The 24066-nt window shown below is 34.6% G+C and overlaps 1 protein-coding gene across 1 annotated transcript in view; it reads right to left on the reverse strand.

Annotated features, from left to right (window-relative positions):
• The window catches only part of tweek (transmembrane protein KIAA1109 homolog tweek), a 1221702-nt gene that overhangs the window by 100232 nt on the left and 1097404 nt on the right, over positions 1-24066 (reverse strand). The window contains 2 exon segments of the mRNA XM_090406645.1: positions 8128-8345; positions 23731-23929. Coding sequence (XP_090262771.1) covers positions 8128-8345; positions 23731-23929 — 417 coding nt within the window.

Below are 24066 nucleotides of genomic sequence, written 5' to 3' on the forward strand. Positions count from 1 at the left end.
ATACCATGTCCATTACAACAGTTATTCAATTTAGTCAGGGAATCTTCACGCTTGTAGTGGATTTATTTAGAAGTATAACATCATCTTCATAAAGCAAAGAGCTGAGATTAACATCTCCAATTTTGATATCAGGTTTAATACCACTTTCCTTCATAATGTGACTCATATACTACATTATAGATAAAGTACATCCTTGTCTGACAGATTTAACACATTAAATCATCTTTTCGTACTTCCTTCAATTCTAACTGCTGACTTACAACTCAAATAAAGACTAAGTATGTTTGATATAATGTCCCACTGACATATATAACTGTAGTTTTGAATAGCTTCTCTCTTGGCACTTTGTCATATGCCTTTTCCAGATCTACAAAACTCAAATACAGATCCTTGCCACATTACCACGATTTTTCAACTATCTGTCGTAAAGTGAAAATCTGATCCTGACAGCCTCTATTTGGCCTAAATCCAGCTTATTTTTCACCAAGTTTCTCTTCCACAATCCTTCTCAGCTGTTTCTCAAGCATACCTGCATATATCTCACCAGGAACACTCAGTAATAAAACATTTCTATAACTCTCACATTTAGCCTTATTTCCCTTTTTATATATGGGTACCATGAGATCTCCACTCCAATCATCTGGAATTCGTCCCTCTGTCCAGGCCTTCCCAACTATGCAATGCAGCCACTGTAAGACTTTTATACCTCCATACTTCAGCATATCTGGTTGAATATCATCTACTCCTGCTGTCTTTCCACATTTCAAACCTTTGATGGCTTTTTCTACTTCAAGTATAGATATGCATGCCTGACTGTATGCCTGTTGAGTGTTTTTTACCGCTGTACTATCACTGCTTGTTTCATTTAGCAATTTTTCGAAGTAATTACTCCATACTTCAAGGATATCTTTCTCTCCTGTTTTCATGTCACCTTTATCATTTCTAATTTCTTTTACAGCATTCTTTCCTCCATTTCTGAGCTTCTTCAACAACCTCCGGAATATCTTGCCACCTTCTTGATATTTATTTTCTATGTTCTTGTTCTATTATCTATTATCTTGCTTTGTTTCTATGTTCTATTATCTTGCCAAAGTCCTCCCATGACTTTTGTTTAGCTAGTTTTACACAATGTTTAGCTTTCTTTAGTATTCTTGTTCTTAGATTTGCTTATTTCTGCACATTGATGATGTACTGTTATTTTCAGTATGAAATATTTGTACTTTTCATTAAAGTTTATTACTGTAGTTCTTTCTATCCTAAATGGGATTTGAACCCAGGTCTTTCCAACCAAAGGGCTTTCTATATCAACAGAGCTACAGAAGCTTCTCTTATTTCTTTAGTTGAAAAAATAATTGCATATAATCATACTGATGACTGACATCGGTGCTAGCAACTGAATGCTTGCAATGATAGTGCAGAGATGTTATAAGCAAGAAATTTACAAATAAATGTTGTTTTTTTCTTATCACTTTCATATATCTTATGCAGATTTTTTTAAAGATTTTAATATTATTATTATTCTGTATTTCTATGGAGTCATAAGATGCATCATGGGAGGTCTGTCTTAGACAAACACAATCTGTCATACCATTTCTTAAACTCATTCAGTCTGCACACTCACTGTCATCTCAGGTAATACATTTCATGTCTCTATCACTCTCCATGCAAAAAATGTACATCTTACTGACTAGTTACTCTCACACTTCCTAAGATAGCCTCTTGTCCTAGCTCTTTTCCCCTCATTCTGAATGGAAAAGAGGTAGTGAAAAATCTCCTCAGTGTCAGCCTAGTAAATAACTCTTAACTATATCACTTCTTCATCTGCTTTCCACCAGATTCTGCCTCTTTACTTCAGTCCCTTCAAATGTCAGTGACAAATCTGAGCACACTAATTCAGATGTGCTCTGATCAAGCTTTATACAATGATACCACAATCATCTTATCTCTGTTGGTCCATATCCACCTTACTACTGCAGCAATCCTCTAAGTGATCTTTGCAATATTGCTGAAAGTTTTTTGACTTGGTTATACTATAAATTAAAGATGCCAAGATATTATATTCTTGGTTTAACCTTTGTTTGTGCAAGTAGTATCTGCACGACTGGGCTACTTGTATATAGAGGTGCAATAAAGGTCAAAACCGGTCTGTGTAGTAGCCTTTTTCATAATGCACAGCATTATACAATGCCATAATGCAAAACACACAACCATCAGAAAGGCTATGTGTTTTGCGTTATGGCATACTAAGGCAGTGCAGTCATTAGCCTCTATATACAAGTAGGCCAGTCGTGAAGATACTACACTTTTGTAATATGTACCCCGAACTTCAAATTTCTATCACGCCCCCTTGCATCCTTCACATCTTCCAGAATGCCCCCACTATGAGAATAAGCAGCCTCCTGTCAGTGGATTCCATTAAATGGACCTCTCAAACTGATTCCATACTAACCTTTCTTTATTCAAATTCTTTCATTCATTGTACTGCTTCAAGATGATTTCTAAGTCTATCATAGTTCTTACCTTATAATTTCACATAAGTTTGCAACAACATGGTGACTCTCACCAACTAGGGGCAAGTATGACATCTCAGTCATAATTAAATCTTCTGATACTATGCCCAGATCCAAACTGTTGATCCTCATGTTCCCTTCACCATATGCTGCCTAAGGAAGCTGTCCCTCAAGAAGCCCAAAAATTCAATTCTGCTAGGTTATACTATAAATTAAAGATACAAAGAAATTATATCTTGGTTTAATCTTTTATCCAAGTGTGAGCAAACAAGTTTGTGGCTGAACTATTTTCAGGACTCAGGAAACTCGTATAAAGAAGCTAATAACTTCACATCAATTGCCTTAGTATCCCATAATGCAATGCACATCTCCTTGTGGACATGTATAATGCCATGCATTATGGGAAGGGTCACTACCCAGACTGGTTTTGGCCTTTATTGAGGTCTCATCAGTGGGAGCCAGACCCAGAGGTGATACTAAGGTTGCAGTAATGCATTATGGGATTCTAAGGCAAGTGATGTGAAGTCATTAGCTTCTTTATATGGTTGCTCCAGTCCTGAAAATAGTTCAGGTGCAAACTTGTTTGCTTACACTTGGATAAAGGATTAAACCAATAATATAATTTCTTGGTATCTCTAATTTATATCAATTCTGCTAGTACTGTATGCTGTCTCCTCTGCACAGTTAATATTGCTATATAGTTGAAGTCATGACTAATGTTCATTTGCTTTTGCACCTGCTAAACTAATTTGCCTCAATGTTTCCTGATCATAACTATCTACATATCCTGGCGTATAGCAACATCCCACTAAATATCTTGTCTTATAAACTTCTATATCACACCATAATGTAAATTGCAATTTGATTTTTTATCCTGAGAGGGTACAATTGATCTCATGCCATGAGTAACCCTCCACCACAAATTTAAATGGAATTCATCTGACTGGTTTTGGAGTAAGTCATTTGGAAAGGTTGTTGCTGGAAAGAAATGTAATGAGTGATGCAAACAATCAGTGGGCTAAGTAGGTCAGGGCGATTGGTATAAGGAGAGTGAATTATAAAAGCAGTAATGAATGCATGTATATGGATGGTCAGCATAGAAATGGAACAGCCTGAAATACACGGGAATTTGAATCCCCATGTATTTCAGGGGTATATGGGACAGAAGGTGAGCAGATAGGAGAAAGTGAGAAATCATAGATGGGGGGGGGGAGAAGCAGAGGAGGACTGGTTATAGATTAAGAAGTGAATTACTATGCTTATTTAAGCCAGGGAGAACTGAAATAGGGAGATGAAATTGTTGCATTGATTGAGTTTATGTACCAGAAAATAAATGGAGATATATGATGTTTTTAGTAAAGATAGGAAAGGTAAGAAGGGAAGACATGGGGAGTGCTGCTGATGATAGCAGGGGAATCATGTCAGCACAAAGTTGAGATATAAAGAGAAAAAGGCAGCAGTGGTTTTGAAAAGCAATACAGTGTAAAGTGGAGGTTGCCAGAATAAGATGTTCAGTGGAATGTTATACAGGCCAGGGAATGTAGAAATAAAGATGAAGAAATGTATAGGCAACTTGGATTAGTCAACAAGCAAAGAGTGATCATTATGGGTGATTTCAATTACAGCAGTATTGATTGGAACTGAAGAGAAAGCATCAAGGAATAAAGAGAATCAATTCCTTGAGTTTTTAAGTGGCAACAATGTTAGACAATTTGTAATGGAAGGCACATGTGGGTTATGAATATTAGAACTGGCTATATCATCAGAGGATGTGATTGCGAATGAGTGTCTAATTATCCTCCAGTTCATGAGAGTGACAATGAAGTGATCACCTGAGTTGCAGCAGCCAGTCATATCAGAAATTCTATAAAGAAGGGATATATGGGGAAGTACAAGGCTGGTGATCATAAAAAGCTTAGGAGACAACTGGGAGTTATGGAAAGAGGAGTTGAGTGGGAAGGAGACAGATATTGTGTGGACATTGGGAGCACTGTGTGTTCTGAATGATGTGCTCTCAGTTTGAGAGCTCTTTAACAGCAGCAATGTCTGAACATATTCCAAAGGTGAAATGGCTAAACAAGATAAGAGTAGAATGGATGAATGAAGACATCAAGTGTGAAATCTGAAGGCACTGTGGAGGCAACACAAGATGAATGTTAGTAATGATCAGTTGCATGAAAAGTACAAAGAGCAGGTTAGGAAGGTGGCTTGGTTGGTAAAGACATCAGAAGGGAAGTATCAGAAGAAATTAGCCAATCAAGCTAAGAAAAATCCTAGTGAGTTCTTTCGATATGTGGCATGTAAAAGAAAAAATTAGTATGTGAAGATGATGCTAGTTGATGACACTGGCAGACTAGTAACAATGCGGAGAATATAGTTGAAGTATTCAATGATCACTTTATCAGTGGATTTCATCCTCTTGAAGGCAATAACATGAGAAGCTCGAATGTAGAGTATGGATGAGGATGAATGAGCAGGAAGTATATGAGGAATTAAGTAAACATGATATTAATAAGGCAATACGATTGCCTTATTAATATCATGTTTAGCAGCATTTATCCTTGTCTTGAGAAAATGCTCTATGGAATTAATATGTCACCTTTGGCACACCTGTATAATGAGTGGTGTAACAGGGGCAAGTCCCAAAGGAATGGAAGGTGTGAAAAATTGTTCCACTTCACAAAGGGTAGAATAAGATTGAGGCTATAAATTATAAGCCAATCTGGAATTGTTGTTAAGGTGTTAGAGAAGTTGGTGAGGACTAGGATCCAGAAGTGGGTTGATAATAGTAGTATTCTTTATGATGGTCAGCATAGGTTTGTTAGGGGGAGGTCATGTTTTAGTATTCTGCTGATGTATTACAACAAGGTGACAAATTCACTTGATTAAGGAGATGCATATAAAGTGGTGTACCAAGAATTTTTAAGGGTCTTTCACAGACTGCAACATGACAAGTTAGTAACTGAACTGAAACAAATGGGATCAGAGAACAGACTAGTGACTAACAGACTGACTGGCTGTCAGACAGGTATAAGCAGGTTGTGTATGTAGGAGTGGTATCTCAAAAGAGAAAGATCACCAGCAGAGTGCCACAGGAATCTGTTTTGAGACCATTCTTGTTTAACTTTTATATTAATGACATTAGGAATGGCTTAACTAGAGATGTGCAGCTGTTTGCTGATGATGCAAAGTTTGGAAGAGCTATGAGAAGAAAAGCATGTTGTGGCCTTGCAGGAGGATTTGAACAGACTATGGCAATAGGTAAATGAGTAGAGCTATCAGTTTAACATTGCAAACTGGAAGGTCTTGAAATATGGTAGGCAAGGTTCGGGTGCAGAGTATTTAATAAATGGAGACATCTTGAAGTTTAGGGATCACATTGCAAAATTGTAGGAACATCCCAATGGATTATGGTAATAATGAAGATGAATCTATGTCAATGTCACGAAGCTTTGTATAATGCTTAGATCAGGCCACACATGGACTACTGTGCACAGATCTGATAGCTTGGTTTTCAAAGTGATGAAAATGTATTGATGAAGGTTTACTAAGTTAGTGTCAGGTTTTTGTCAGGTTTTAATTGAATTTCAGATACAAGGAAAGATTGAAGATTTACAGAGCCTTGTGAATAGATGAAGAAGAAGATGGGATATGATTGAGACATATAAATTGGTGAGGGATTGTTACTAGATTAATGTGGAGGAGATTTTTCATTGGGTAGAGGGAGGCAAGGGGAGAACTAGAGGCCATCCCTGGATGCTATATAAGGAAGGTGTGAACAGAGATGTGAGAAGCAGGTTCTTTGCATGGAGAGTAATCAGTGAGTGGAATGCATTGCCTGAAAAGGTCATGAAGGCAGAAACTGTGCATGGATTTTAGGCACAGTTTGATGATCTTTTAGCATGAGCGAGTATAAATCTCCTGCAATGAGTCCTTTGACTCTATGGAGGTCAGATGTTAATAATAATATATATATATTTTTTGTCAGGTTTTGTTTGGGGTTAATCTTCATTATTTTGGTTTCTTTTTAAGCCACACCACACTTGGATACTTCCAGGTGTGGTGTGGCTTAAATTATCTATTTTTCTTCTTTTGTTGCTTTTGAGCTAGCAAATACATGTCATTGGCAAATTTAGATAATTTAATTTATTTATCTTTCTCTATTCCATATTATGTTTTTTGTCAACTGTATTTCTCATCATGGGGAAACTGTAAATGGGTTTAAAGCACGATGCAATGTTCTTTTTGTGAGGAATCAGATGTTACTATTAATAATAATTTAATTGCCTAGTGTGAGACTACTGTCCTATTTACTTTAATGGATCTCTGAGGGTGCTTGAAAAAGTTACATGTTTAGTCTCTAGAATAGGTTTCTGGCCTATGTAAAAAAAATTAATATTACTAAAAAAATTTAAAAATAAATAATAAAAAAAAATGTACTCTGTCCACTGTTTTAATGTACTATAGGTTTATAAAGTTTTCTTTGACACATATAAAAACTTTTCTTTTCTATGCAAAAATGACAAAATGAAATCATATGATTAATAATAATATAGAGGATAAATAACAATAATACAGTTAATGAGAAACAATCTATATCTTCCAAAATTGTTTTTATGTTCCATTTTTAAGATGACATTATCTTTTGTATATTAATTGTAACAAATTTTGTTGCTGTTTTTTTCATATCTCACACTGCATTCTTGGTGAGATAGGATACAGAGTGTGAATGTCAGCTATTGCAGGTTATGTTTTATGCTATATATGTACAGTACATATATACATATATACACCACACTGCACTCTAGGATAATAAACAGATAGTATAATTTTTAAAGTAAACAGTGCAAATGATGTGCATAACATGGCTTCTTTGCTACTTTCTCCCAATGTTTTCATTCTGTCTCTCTCTTTGGCAAGAAAGCTGAAATGTGGTGTTTATATAGTATACAATGTAAGTATAAACAGTTTTTAATGTTATAATAGGCACATTAAATTCTTGTTTGAATCCTATACAGAAGCACAAGTGACTAGACCACTTATGTATAGAGTCTGTTGAATTAACATCATTTGCCTTAGTGTACCATAATGCAAAACATACTTCACTTCCTTTCAGATGTGTATGTCACTATGCATTATTGAAGGGTCACTACTCAGACGAATTTCGACCATTACTGAGGTCTCCTCAAGCCATATAACTCTTCACTTTGAATGTGTATAATGCATATGAATATACATATCTGAAAGGAAATGTGTTTTGCATTATGGGATACTAAGGCAACTGATGTGAAGTGAAAAGGCTCTATATGCACATAGCCTAGTCACGAAGATACTTCATGCACAAAGTTTGTTGACCAGTCTGACAAATGGTCTGGGTAATGACCCTCCCATAATGCACATCTGAAAGGAAGTGTGCTTTGCATTATGGGATACCAAGACAAATGTTGTGGCATAATTTGCCTCTACATGTGACGATACTTCATGTGCAAACTTTATTTGCTTACACTTGGATAAAGGATTAAACAAGAATATAATTTCTTGGCATGTGTGTTTGTGTATTCCTTTCAGATGTGTATATAACAAACAATAAAAGTAAGTTGCATATTTATATCAGTACCTTCTGGCTGCTTGGAACGACGGGATCGACTTTTAATAGAATGTCTCTGAAAACGAGGCTGAAGGGAAGAAAACACTCTTTTGCTACTATGGAACTGCTGTGAAAAAAACTCTTCTAGCTTTGAATACATCTTTAACAAATCTGGTGTTGTAGACTTTGAAATGAGAAGTTGTAACTGGTCCCATGCAAGATCACCACAGATAAAAATTAGTGCAGGCCTATAATTTATGAATAAATTAAGAAAATTCTTATTTGTTTGAAATCTCCTGCAGAAAAAAAAAGGGTAAAAACATTTAACTTTAAATACTAAAAAAAAAAATTGATTTAACATTAATTTACTGCATATTTTGGTTTAAAATAAATACCAAGTGACAGAAATGAATGAATACTGATAAGATAAGAAAAGGTTTCTTACCTGACATGTGTGTTTACTTATCACTCACTCACTCACTCACTCACTCACACACACACACACACACACACACACACACACACACACACACACACACACACACACACACACACACACACACACACACGTAGCATTATCACACAATCAAACTTCTTTACAAGGCTATATGGCTGTAAAGAAGTTTACGGCCATATTATAGCGAATTATGTCAGTCTTAAGTGGAGATCAGTGACACCTGAAATCAGAAATTACCCTGGAGAAATGCCATCAGGACTAGGAGAATTTGTGGAATTCAGTTTGGATTAGATGCATCTAATATCTTTTATTTATTTATTTTTTTGGGTGAAAAATCAAATGGGACAGTGAATGTTGCATGAGGATATTTACTACGGTCATCAATGGAAAAATTTGAGGCAAATTAAGAAGCTAGGAGATTAGCTTTTTCTGTGGGTAATGACAGAGATGGTTCAAAGAAAGAATGGAGAAGACACATCTAATAAGTGGTATTAGCTGAACTTATTATTGATCCAGAAATGAACTATTATGTTTGTATATGAATGATAGTAGTATCAGAAATAAGGTGAATGAAATTGTTGCATTGATTGAGTTCATTCATCCAAATATTGGAATAAGTGAGACATGGTTGGATGAGGACGACATCCTGACAAGAATAGAAATGGAAGGTATGATAGAAAAGGAGTTATGCCAAAGCAAGCTAGAAATGCAAGGGGAGAAAGAGTGGCATTGGTTTTGAGGTAGTATGGTGTGAAATAGAAGTGGATAGAAACCACTTAGCTGGATGTTGCTATAGATCTAGTAACGTGGAGAGTAGTGACCATGAAAGGTAAAAGTAAACACTACCCAAGCAAACAGGAGTATGGTGATCATTGTGTAATTTTAATTACAGTGGTACAGACTGAGATGGTAAGACAGCATCTAGAAGAAAAGTGAAGAAAATGAATTTCTGAAGTTTCTGAGGGACAATATCTCAAACAGTATGTAACTGAGGGCATATCGAAGATGAAGGATCTTGGATATAAATGATGTGTCGAATCTCCCTCTGGCTGATGAGAGTGACCATGATGTGAGTGGCTGCCAGGTATATGAGAACTTCTGTGAGGAAAGGATATATGTGAACCTACAAGGTTGGTGATTATGAAAATCTCAGGAGACAGCTTGCATCTATTGCATGGAATGAGGCTTTGAGTGGAAAGGAGATGTTTTGTCCAATGCACCTGTCATTGGTGCAGCTTAGGTGCTATACAAGAACTATCTGGAAGAAGCAAAGGGTCAGAAGATTAAATAAGATAGGTGTGAAATGGTTGAACTAAGAGATTAAACAGGTCATCTAGAGGAAGAAGGCAACACTAAGATGAATGGTAATAATCAGTTCCATAAGGAGTACGAAGAACAGGCAGAAAGGTAATTCAGTAAGTAAATGTAGCAAAAGTGCAGTATGAGCAGCAGCTAGCTAATGAAAAAAAAACAAAAAAAAAACAACCTTATGGAGTTCTCTTTTGATATGTAGCCAGCAGAAGGAAGAATGGTTATGGAAGTATGATATTGGTTGGTGAAAATGTTAAAAGGATAACCATTGCAGAGGATATAGTTGAGATATCAAATGAGTTGTTCACAATGTGACATAATAAAGAGTTTGTATACAGTGGTAAGAAAGGAAAAGATACTGACTGTGAGTGAACAGGAGGTATATGGGAAATTAACATGATGTTAATAAGGCTGTGGATCTTGATATATTAATGCATGTTTTGAGAGATTGTGACAGGGTGTTGGCATCTGCCTTGATATACTTGTTTAATATTATTATTATTACTGCAACTTCCATGGAGTTGGCAGACTCATTGTGGGAGGTTTATTCAACTGACAGCATATTTATCATATTGAATCTTAAAATCTTTAACACTCATTAACAACACATTCTGGTAATGCATTCCATTCACTGACAATTCTCCATGTAAAAAATCTATTCCTTACACCCACAGTGTAAGAATCATATGATTCTTACACTGTGGGTGTAAGATCCAGTGTAAGAATCATATGATTCTTGACCCAGTGTAAGAATCATATGATTCTTACACTGGGTCAAGTTCCAAATGAATGGAAGGAAGGAAAGGCAAGAGTGTACTTGCCTTTCCTTAAGAAATGTGCCAGAACTTGAGCTTCAAATTATAGGCCAATCTGTGTGTTAGGTGTTATAGTTAAAGTGTTGGAGAGGTTAGTGATAACCAAAATTTAGAATTGGGTTGTCAACATTGGCATTCTCTTTGATAGAGAGTTGGAATTTTCTAAAGGAAGTTAATGTTTTAGTAATCTGCTTGCTTATTACAGTAAGGTGACAGGTGCATTAGACAAGGGAAATGGATGCACAGTGGTAAACACCTCCAAATCAAAAAATTAATAATCAAAGAAAATGTGTTGAATGATTTTCAATTCTAATTTATTGCATAGAAAATAATTATTACCAAATATGAATTAGCATAATCTAAATCTACATACTTTGTAGATTATATAACCAAGTAAACACATAAAAATGTAATATAGGCAATACACCAATCTTCCTATCTGAATATTCAACACCATTCAACCAGAATCTGCTGTACTAAGCAAGAAAAGCGAAAACAGAAAAAAATTACCAATTTTTGTGGATCAGAGATGCCAAGATATTCTTGAGGAAGTCACAAATTCAAAGTCGATACAAATCAAAAGCTCGGAAGACATAGATAGGCTGCCACAGTGAAAACAAAAAGAAAAACCTCACCACAACAACAACAACAACAACAAAAAAAAAAAGAACGTGAACCATCAGACAGATGTAATAACACCAGAATATATCAGCAATTGTACTTTTGACTTACTCGATGCATGGAAACAACACACCACAGTTCAAACGAGAGGACTCTCCATCCTGCATATTAACATCAGAAGCATCCAAAAAACATTGGTTAATGTTACAGGTTTATCTGAAGAATTATACTGGTGTTATCGATATATTGGTCCTAACAGAAGTATCTGTTACAAATGATGAATCAACTGCCTTCCAAATTCCAAGCTTTCAACAACATAGATCCTGCACCGAAACAAAAAGAGAGGGTGGAATATTAATATTTATCGAACATAAATTGATAACAAAAGAAACTGTTTATTAGTTTGAGCATGCTGAAATCCTTTGCACTGAAATCATTAATACTGTCAGTCGACAGCACCCTTAATATTAAATGCTATTTACAGACCACCAAACTTGAACATGATAAAATTCTTGCACTAGCTCAATTGCTAGCTTTCACGCCAAGAATTATGCTCAACTGAATACCTAACGATAATTGGTGATATAAACATAAATATTGCAAACGAAAACCATAACAACACTGTACAATACCTAGATACACTATTTATGTATAACCTAATACCAACTATAACATCATGTACTACAGAAGAAATGCTATCACTGCTTCTTGTTCATATAAGCACATAAGCATTTGGGCACCACCGAATAGTTACACTGCAGCTGTCATAAAGTGCAAAGTAGCAGATCATTACTTCACGGCTCTAAACCTGCTCACTAAGACAATATTCATGCAATGCTCCACATATGAAAAGCAACACAAAACAATAATAGATGTGGAACTAGTCAACCACGAAATAAGAAAAATCGACTGGAAACACATGCTGTCACCAGCTTCAATAGATACCTTATACGACAACATTAAACTCTCACTGGATATAAGAAAGCTGCAAAGAAAGTCAGATTTGTTCAAAAATAAGCCAAAATCTTTGGATAACGCAAAACATAATCCTAGATATACATAGAAAGGACATCTATGGAAACAATTAAAGCGATATCCAAATAACGCAGCTTTAAAAATCGAATATAAGATAACAAGGAATTGCCTTACAATGCAAATAAGAAATTGAAAAAGAAACCTACAGAGACAAGTTAACCTCTGCAGAAAATAACATGAAACAAACTTGGCATCTGATCAACGAGATGCTAGATTGTGCTCCCAACACCACCACCTCTGAAACCATAAAACACAGCTTCATGAAAGATGTTAAATCTATCCAACAACTAGAAAATGACTTTAACCAATACTTTGTAGACTCCAGCCATGAACTACAAAGAAATATCCCTCCAATCTTAAAATGTGATCCTCCACTTGGGCCACAAGCAAAACAGACATGTTTCCCAACCATAAAAGAAGCAGAACTTTTTTTCTATAATACAACAAATCAAACCAAACAAAGGTCCAGGAATCGATGGTATAAGACCTAAGGATATCAAGCAACACGCAATTAGCCTAAAATTAATAAATAAAATATTTAAAACCGGACAAATACCAAGCATGTTGAAGATGGCCATAATCACACCTATATACAAACATGGAAAAAGAAATTTAATCAATAATTACAAACCTAGAGTAACACTACCAATTATCAATCAAATTATGAGGCGGATTGATTGTACTAAGGAAACTTGCAACATATACAGAGAACTTTCATATTATCCCCAAAAGCACAATAAGGGAACAGCATCTCTCTTGGAAGATTTTATGGATGTAATTAATACCACCTTAGATAAAAACAAAATTGTCATAGTAGTCTTTATCAATTTGACTAAAGCATTTGACACACTCACACATCAAACCTTATTAGAATAGCTAAGACATGTTGGAATAGATGGGCCTCTGCACAGGTGGTTTAGAAACTACCTTCAAAATAGAAAACAGATCACATGTATAGGGTCAAACTGCAGTAGAGAGCTACCAGTAACCCGTGGAGTGCGACAGGGAGCTGTTCTCTCCCCAACTCTATTCAACATTTATATGCATGATATTAACCAGCTATCTCTCAAAGGTAAGATCTTCCAATATGCATACAATACAGCTATAATATTTATCCATAATAATGCAAGCATAGTCCAAACAAATATGCAGCATGACATAAATCTCCTCATTGACTGGCTCACCAAAAATTCCATACACTTAACCTCTGACAAGACAAACTTAATCATATTCAGAAATCCACTGACTCAACCAGTTGATAAGATATATATATAACAATCCAACATTCACCCTCTGACATTATTATTATTACGTAACACCTCCAGAGTCCAAAGACTCATCGAGGGAGGGCACCTACTTCTACAATTCATAACTCCCCCAACCGCAACAACCTTCATCATCTACACCAACGGCATCTACCGCCGACCACCACCACTAGTATTTTCACAGATAATCACACACATCCATGCCCACGGAGGGATTCGAACCTACAGCCTTTTGGATGGATAGAGGATATGCTAACCACTCAGCCAACCAGGCTGGCATACAGTGGTATACTTATACAGTGGCATACTTAGATTTTGCAAAGGCATTTGATAGACTGACTATCCACTTATCATGTGGTTTACTAGAGCAGATAGGGTTGGATATTAGACTAGTGCACTGGATTGGAGATTGGCTATCTAATAGGTATCAAAAGTTGTGTACAGGGTAGCATTATCCCAGAAGAGGTAAGTCAATTGATCAACTATGGAAAATCAGGTAAGTGATTTTCCATAGCTCCTATCTAGAGCAGAGTTGTACTCTGTGGACAGACAAAATGAATTTATAATAAGGTGTGCTTATGAATTTTGCAGAACTCACCTTAAAAATGACCTCAATCAATATGAAAAGTCAAAAGGTTGTTAATGTGGATATTTTAATACAAGTAATCCTTTAATTACCTAACCACAGCAGGAAATCAATTTTCTGTTCAGTTAATTGAATGGTAAGTTAACCAACAGTACATTTACAAGGTGCTATATTAAAGATGGCTAACACACACTAACTCATTCAAGGGTCAGTTATTACAAGGTCAGATAATTGAGGGATCGCTGTAATTCACATATCGATAAGGCAGCTTTTGGAGGAAGTACATTCATAATTTTATATGTTTGGGCTAAACACTTTGAAGGGCTTTAAAAAAGGGAAAGAGAGGCAAGTTGACTATTTTTCTTTTTGGCAAGCATTTAGAATTGTTATACACTACTTTACATAATCAGCTGTCAGAAGGGAACACATCATTTCCATTTTAGAAAGAGATAAAATTCATAGTGAATGTGAAGTGTTAAACTAGTTAATACTGCAGTTATATGTAAATGTGACAATCTTATTGCTGAAATGGGAAAACTTTAAATCGAATGGGTTGAGAGTAAATGGGTTAGGGCTCATTCCCTTAAGCCAAGCTGTTCAGAGTAACTTTTTTGTTTGGGAAAATTATTCTAAATTTTTTGTTTGCATATCTCATGTAAATGAATGCTTTATTTATATTATTTACACACATATGACTACCTAAAAATGCTATTCAACTAAGTGAAAAAAAAAGTGAAAGTTTGACTAATATTAGAATTTACACAATAAATTAAAAATGCCATCTAAATATGCAGCCAATCTGACGTCTTCATCAACTAAAAATAGCACACAATCACTTGTCATTGAGGAAAAAATGGAAGTGATTCAAAACATCAAATCATGTGAGCATAATTCTATTATCAAGTATTTTTACTTTAATTTATGTTAAATTAAAGTAAATTAAATTAAATTAAATTAAATTTATGTCTTATGTTATTTATACACATTATATAAACATTATTTATGTAAAATAATTATAAAGCAATCATAATTCTTTATAAAAATGGCAAAATTATTAAGTTGCAGAGGTCAGTCTTTGTACTGAAGGAACAATCTCATTTAAATATATTATAATTTTACCTCTATTTATGAAAGATTCACTTTACAGTGGGTGGGGAACCTAATCCCTTCATAAAATGAGGGCTTCCTATATATGTATATAATATATATTTTTTTATTAAACATACTTATAAAAATGATTTGAATTAATAACATTAATAAAACACTAAGATGTTAAAATTATGTATATCCTTCTTCTGCAAGCTTAAAATAATGCAATGTAAAAAATAATGTAATTCTTTTTTTAATTTTTTATTTTTTAATGACTAATACTTGCTAAAGGTTTGTCTAGGAGGATTCAGAGATAATTGAGATGTATTCTCACTCTATAAATGTTCAATGTTCCCAGCAACAAATTCCAACTGTTCATGGAATGACTGTGGATATCCTACTTCAGTAACACGAGAGTTAGAATTACTGAGTTTCCTAATCTCAGATATCAATTGCTGAGTTTTTTGATCAATATCTTGATCTGACAAGCATTTTGATTAGTAAAATTTTCCTGGTTAGGCACATTCAATATTAATCTATTCCTAGAAGGAATTTGGAGTAATTTTGACTTTTTATTACTGAAAGGCACAGAACTATTTTTTTTTTTTTTGCTATGGATCTTAAGTTGCCTTCACCTTCTAATTTCATAAGGAGATTCTAGGTATTATTGTGATACCTTTTTTGATAATAATAATGATACTTGTTTTTTATCTTATCTGAGTGTGTAGTAAAGAATATATTAGGATGTTTCATTTCCACTGGTCTATAAGTTTGAGGACCTAAGCTGCTTCTTTTCCTTCTGCCTGCAAAGTCATGTACTAAGACCTATTCCTAACTTTTGTTCTTTTCTGAACTTATTTAAAGTGAGTCTATGGTTTTTAGATGAAACTTTACTTGCTTCATTTATTACTACCTAAGAGGCATTAAACCTTTGTATCATCTCATTAAAAATTTGTTAATATCTTGACTGGATTAAGAGAAATAATATCTGAAGGCAAAAGTGGATTAAAACCATACAATACAAACATGGGTTTTTCTTGGATGCTGCTATAAACAAAAGGTCTAAAAGAAAATAAGTTTGCAGTAACATGCAAGCCCAATCTTTTACCTTGGAGTCAGACACTCTTGAGAGAGCATTCAATAGCATAAACAGAGAAAGTAACTAACAGAGTAAAAGCAATGTAGGACAATTACATACCTTGCCTACAATCCTCCTAATTTCAACAGAATGAGTGATGATAAATACAAGAGGCGAAAGAAATGATATGGAATGGGGAAAAAGAGATAAATTAAGTGATCTAGATTTCCAATGACATATGTTGCTACCTCAAAAGCACCAATATATGGAAAGGAAGACAAATACATAATTTAATCTGGAAAACCAAGTGTAGCTTAAACAATGAAGATTAACCCAAACAAGACCTGACAAAAAATGAAAACATAAAAATTAAGGTCTTTGTTTTGTATGACAACTGTAAAATTTCTTAAAACACTGGATGTGGAAAGGACGAACTGGCCTGTAACGAACTCAATTAGTATGTATAAATTAAACACTTTTGTTAGCGTTTTTCTTTTACATGTGCAAGTTGAATGGAATGCAACTCTGCTGTATAATTACTACATTACTATTCAGGACCACTGAGAGGGGGTGACACCTGAGATTTTTGTCATGGGCTTGGCATTGAAAAGAGCCAAACCGCCAGGCCCCGACGTGTCACATAACTGTGTTTATAATGCATGGTTTTAATTCTCATAATAATACAACAATGATAAAGGATAATGGCATATCGAGAATGATACTGTGTTTTGTTTTAGACAGACGGCTATGCTCTTTAGCTCGCCATGAGTGCCCAAAAGACACTGATTTCTCTCGGCACGGATCGCTGTAGTTATAGCGGGTGATGATGTCAATAGGCTTTCGTGCAGTTGGCTGTGCTAGCGCTAGCTAGTAATTGCATTCACAATAACGTTCCCTGCAAGAACGCTTCATTCTTGTTAGTATTTTGATAGACGAAGGTTTTGTAATTGTTTGCTATCAATAGAACATGACCTGGCAATGAAAATTGATTATGACGAGGTGATTAAAGATTTCGCTAACCATAAAGTGAGGAAGTGGATGAAGCAATAAAAATTTAAAAATTCTCTTTTTATTTGATGTTTGTATTTTGTATGGTATGTATCGAATTTTGAATTTATTGTACACTTTTTTTAAATAAATGTTTAATGTTTTATATGACCTTTTTTAATAAACAAAAGTGATGCACTTTTTTAAGTGGGGGGCCCCAGACCACAGACACGGGCCCGAAAATTTCTCTTGGCAGCCCTGTTACTACTATCCAAATTCTGCAATTAAGCAGAATTTGGATAGTAGTAATGTCAACAAACATAGCAGAACAAGTACACCTACAAATAATATTATCAAGCACTGAGCTAAGGTTTCTGCCTCTTACTAGAAATGCTTTAAGCAAGTGAGATAACATATTTGTGACAACAAAAATGTATCTGTAACCTCTTTCAAGTTGCATTGAGGGAACCAACAATATCTTCAGAAATATGCTGAAATGGCCTAAATGGTAGCAAAGTTTTCTGTACTCCTATGCTTATTTATTTTAACACAAAGTAAATTCTCCTCATTAGAAAAAAAGAACTTTCTGGTTTAAAAGGCAGATACGCCTATAAGCACTCAGCATTTTGAAGTGAGCCATAGACTTCTTCCCAAAATGCATCTAGCTGTTGCTGAATACTATTTGTCACCTAGCATGCAGAAGTGATACCAGGGTTGAAGTAATGCAGAAGTCATATTCTGCATTACTTCAACCCTGTTATCACTTCTGGATCTGGCTCCCACTGATAAGACCTCAATAAAGGTCAAAACCAGTCTGGGTAGTGGAGCTTCCCATAGGGTGCAGCGTTATACATGTTCCATAAGGATATGTGTGTTGTATTATGGGATACTAAGGCAATTAATGTGAAGTCATTATACATTATACTGAAGTCATTATACTCTCATTATACATAATGTGAAGCCTCTATATACAAGTAGGCCCAGTTATGATGTTACTTCACTTATAAATTTTTATTTGCTTACACTTGGATAAAGGATTAAACCAAGAATATAATTTCTTAGCATCTTTAATTTATTAATGCTTATGCTCAGAGTAAATTTTTATCCTCCAATAATGATACCTGAGTTTCTTAAGTGGATATATAACTGCGAGCCCCTCCTCCTCAATTATTGATCAGTTACTTTAAAATTATTCATCTTCCTGCTCAAGAATGTTATTGATTTCAGGTAACCATCCACTACAGATACAATGCAACCTTAAAAATATCTGCAGAGATGAAAAAGGATTCATTGAGTTTGGGATGAATCAGGATAGGTGCATTTATCACAGCAGTTTTTAGATACTCAAAATCTTTTTTGTTGTTTGTTATCCCAAATTAATTTGACAATCTTTCTTTTTGTAAAATTTGTAAGGCTAGAAAAATGCAAAAAAACAAATGATAACAAATAGTAACTATAAAAATTTATTAAGGTAACAAAGTGATATACCTGCTTGGTATTTTTTGGAGGAGGAAATGCCCTCATAGCCTTTATGTTCTCCTCATTAGAAATATGCCTTCTTGAGAAATCGAGTACCCTAGATATCTTCTTCTTTTCAACCATTTTCTGTCCACTGCCGGATGAAGGCCTACTCCAGTTCCTTCCACCTTTCTCTGTTCTTGGCAATGGTTGACCAATTTAGGATGTCTTTGGTCTTGTTTCCCTTCTTTTAGAATCCAGTTCATTGGTATGGTGGTCGATTAATCATCTGCTCTTCTGGATAGATGTCCAGCTCATTTCCATTTTAGTCACTTGTGGTGAAGAATGATGTCAGTGATATGAGTCTGGCTTCTTATCCAGGTGTTTTTCTTCTTCTTTTTTAATGTGATGCCTAGCATCAGTCTATCCATTTTTCTTTGAGTTGTTGCTAGTTTATTTGTCAGAGACCAAGTTTCACAACCATATGTGATGACTGGAAGTATACAATGGTTAAATGTCTTCCTTTTTAAACGGAGTGGGACATCATTGTTTTGAAAAATGCTTTTCAATTTTCTGAATGCACTCCAGGCAAGTTGAACTCTTCTATTTATTTCCTTTTGGAGTCCACAGTTTAGATCAATGAGATGACCTAAATATGTATGTGAAGAGACTCTTTCCAAGAAATTATTTTCTATTATTATGTCTTTTGGTGTTACAAAATGATTAAACATGATTTTAGTTTTTTCTCTGTTTATTTTTAGGCCAACTTTTCTGCTTTCATGATATAGGTCTTCTGGAGTGTTTGCAAAAATTATGATATCATCTGCATATCTTAGGTGTGTTAAGTTTCTGTTATTAATTTTTATACCAAGGTTTGTCCAGTTTATATTATTAAATATTTCTTGAAGGACTGCTGTAAAGATTTTGGGTGATAGAGAGAGTCTCCTTGTCAGACCCCTTTTTCAATTGATATTTTATTGCTACTCATGTGAAGAGATTGTTGCTGTTACAGTGTGGTATATTTCCTGGAGGAGGTCCATATATTCTCCAGAAACTCCCTAAATTTGGAGTGTTTTGATCATTGCATTAGTTTTGATGGAATCAAATGCTTTTTCATAATCAATAAAGGCTAAACAGAGAGGCAATTGGTTTTCTTCTGCTTTTTCTATTATTTGTTTTACCGCAAGAATATGATCAATTCTGTTAAAGCCTTGACAGAATCCTGCTTGTTGTGCAGGTTGATTTGAGTCTAGAAGAGGGGTTAACTTGTTTATTATTACTTTCATGATAATTTTGTACAGATTACAGAGAATACTAATTGGTCTATAGTTCTTTACTTCTTCTTTGTGTCCTTTTTTAGATAACAGTATCAGAGTAGCATTTTCCCAATTTTCTGGTATCTTTCCCTCTTCTAGGCACAGATTTAGTAAGTTTGTGACATGGTGAATTATGTTGTTTCTTCCCCATTTAATTAATTCTATGTGAATTAGGTCTTCAGCAGGACATTTTCCACTTTTCATTTGTTTTAATGCTTGTTTTATTTCATCTGAGGTGAATTGGGGTATGAATTCCATATGTGATGGGGAAGAGGTATTTATATTTGATTTATCTATTGAAGGATCACTGTAGAGTTCTTTATAAAATTCTTCTAGTCTGCTTAGGATTTGTTCTTGGTTCTTTACTGTAGTTCCATTCTTATCTTTTTTTTTGCAGTTATTTGACTTTTGCCAACTGATAAATGTTTTCTTAGTATTTTCATATTTTTATTGTTTTCAATTGTTTCTTTTATTTTTGGTGTTATAAGATCTTATTTCATTGCTCATTTTTTCCCTTATTGTTTTGCATAGTTCTGCATATTATATTTTAGAAGTTAAGTTTTTGCCTTGTTTCATATTTCGTCTCTTTTTTAGGTAGCTGTAAGGCTTCCTCTGAAGGTTTATGGTCTGATTGTTGCTTTTGAATTCGTTGGTTGCTGAGATTATTACTTCCGTTAGGTTTTTGCTTATTTTATTTATGTCTTCTTCAAATACATTTATTAAGTCTAGTTTTTGAGTTTTTCTTCGTAATCTTTCTTTTTGTTTTCAATAGATTTTAAGTCAAAACATCTTGTTTTTTTGTTGTTTATTCATTTTATTCTTTCCAATTCGGGGATTTATTTTAATTTTGGCTCTCACCAGTCGGTGGTCACTTCCTGTTTTTACTTGATTTAGTACTGAGGTATCTTGGACTATTTTTTTATTATTACACAGTATATAATCTATTTCATTTTTTATTTCTCCATACCTGTTTTCTTTTGGAAGCTTTCTTAAAAAATGTATTCAAAATGTAAAGCTTGTTACTGATAGAGAATTCTGTAAGAGCCATTCCTGAGTTGCTGCTTGCACCATATAAGTATGGTCCTATTGAGTCTATTTGGCAAGAAGGATGACCTATTTTGGCATTAAAATTGCCCATTACTAAGTAAAGTTTTGATTGCTATTTCTTTTTTTCTAGAGTGTACTGCGGTGAGTCATAAAATGCTTCTATCTCTTCATCAGTCTAGGATGAGGGAACATATATTTGGATGATCCTGATTTTAAGTTTGGAGTTTATTTTAAGTGTGATTTCTATTATTCTTTCATCTGTATAATTAAATTCTTCTATAAGGTGTGTAAATTGTTTTCTTAATTAGAAATCTTACTCCGTATTGTCCTTTTGTTTTCCCATAATAGTATAAGTAATCTCCATTTTTTAAATGTTCATCCTGCCTGCGTACTTCACTTAAGCCTATGATGTCCCAATTAATATGTTTTAGTTCTTGCTGTAAGATGGTAAGATCTTCCTCTTCTTTAAATGATCGACAATTAAATGTTCCTATATAGAGGAAAATATGATTGCATTGATTACTATTATATTTATGAGTTCTTTGGGCTATTCCAGTATTGCTTATTATTTGGGAAAACTTTCCCACTGCATCATGCTCTGACCGCCATAAATGGTTTCGATCAGAGTATTCATATAGTTGGCGAAATTTAGTCACATCCAGGGTTTGCCCATTATAGGCTTTACGCCTTTCTTTCTTCTTCTTGGCATTGTAGTGGAGGGATTGTAGTCTAATCTCCCATGCTGGCCGCATAACGTCTCGGGAGATGCATTTTATAGCTTTCTGCCAGCTGTTTGCTCAGTATCAACTTTGCCATGGTTCATTACGACACCATGTTTCCCAGGGTGTGTGTGTGGGGGGGGTCCATGTGGAGGGGTGATACTAAGACTTCTTGGGTATGGCCCTCCGGACTTCACCAAAATACTGCCACTGCCAGCTATATCAGTTCCATCAGGGTTTTTGACTGTGTTGTAGGTTGCCAGCCCACCATGGAAATCCATCCCAGGCTTAACTGCACTCAACATGCTACAAGCATGACTGATGGCTAGTCAGTCAAGATCGTGGTAGGAGAACACAGTTAATCCTCCCCAGTTAATACCCTACATATAGGATTCCCTTTTTTTATTTTTTAACTTTGCATTTAAACTCACACTTAGATAGTTTAACTTAACGTTTGCTTCATGGAATTTCTTCAAAACCTTATTTAGGAGATCAATGCATTAATCTATACAAGGAAAGTAAAAAAGCATATAATCTTGAAAACAAATTACGCCTTCACCTAATAAATCTTTTAGTACCATATTCGTTAATGCTAGAAATGACTGAGCTGAATTATTCATGCCCTGTGGGAGATATGTTATTTCAAATTTAGTACACTTAGTTCAGTTGGCTAAATTTGAATGAACTATCTTATGATTCATTTGAATGTCTTTACAAGATCCTTGAGCTAGTTTCCTTAATTATATTTCTAGATTTTCTTCATCTCCTGTATTAACAGAATGGTTTTGTTTGTATAATAATAATAATTCAGAATGCCAGTCTTCAATCCATGTAACCAATCTGTTATCCAATTTGATCTTCTGCAGCTTTTCCCATAATGCTTTATCCCATTCCTTCCCATATTAGGGAAAATGCCTTATTTCCCACAATGCATAGCAGATGCATAATGAGAAAGCTCACTAACTAGCCTAGTTTTGACATTTATTTAGATGAATATATAATTACGAAAGGTAATGTGCTATGCATTATGGGATACTGAAGCAAATGATGTGGAGTCAGTAGCGTACTCAGGATTTAATCTTGGGGGGGGGGGGAGCCCGAGTTGAGTAGACGATTTGAGAATACACATTATTCTCAAAATCATCTGCAACGAGCATCTGCAATGATCGCTAATTCATAAGTAGTATAGAAATAGAAGACATGACACAACATAAATAAAAAAATGAATATATTAGGAAAAGATGTTTGGAAAATATTGTAGTGTTTTTATCCTTTTTCTTTTGGGGGTGACAGACCCCCCCCCTTCCCCCCTCTGGATGCACCACTGTGTGGAGTTAACAGCCTCTTGTATACCAGTAGCCTAATGGTCAAGATACCATGAGTAGACTCTGTTTGTTTGCATTTGGTTAAAGGATTTAAAAAAAAAAAAAAAAAAAATCAGCTAACGCCTTTTTATTCACGTATAGGGAGTAGGTGTATTAAAGGATTAAAAGAATATAATTTGTTTTCTGTATAACCCTCTTTGTAATCAAGTGGAAAGTTTCTACATATAATATTATGTTTGATTTGAATATAATTTTAATGGTATTTTAATTATTATTTAACTAAGTACACAGAGACATGAATTTTTCAAAAATATTTGATATCATTACAGAAGTATGGCAACATTTTGCAGAAAACTTAAGTCCACCCTGACTATTTGCATTCAAAATTTGACTCCACTGGAAGACATAGTTCTGAAATATTCACTTGTGCAAGGGTTAAGAAAGCTGTTTTTTTTTTTTTTTTCACACTTATAAGAGTAGTAAACTTATTTAAACCATGAAGATGGCAGATAACAAAGTTATACCTTTTTGTGGGATGAATTGATAATGGATCAGGCGTGATTCTTGTGTTTACTCTCCACTCATCCTTCAATGTAATGTCAAGACAACTGACACGTCCCATTAAGACACTAGTACCCATGTAGTCAAGGCGAGATTCTAAAGCTCGTAACTTCAGTGCTACTGTGTGATCAGGTTCTTGACCCCACTCTTCCTTCAGATGCACTATTACAATAAATGTGAAGAAAAATGAAATTCAATGCTCCATTAAAAATAGCAGACTAATTTAATTAAATATAAAATGAAAATAACTATTCATGTCAGCTGTCAAAATGAAAATAATTATATTCCCAAAGTTTTTG

The sequence above is a fragment of the Typopeltis vanoorti genome, chromosome 16 (assembly GCF_054136105.1).
Source record: "Typopeltis vanoorti isolate ZY-2024b chromosome 16, IOZ_Tvanoo_1.0, whole genome shotgun sequence".
Taxonomy (NCBI): Eukaryota; Metazoa; Arthropoda; class Arachnida; order Uropygi; family Thelyphonidae; genus Typopeltis; species Typopeltis vanoorti.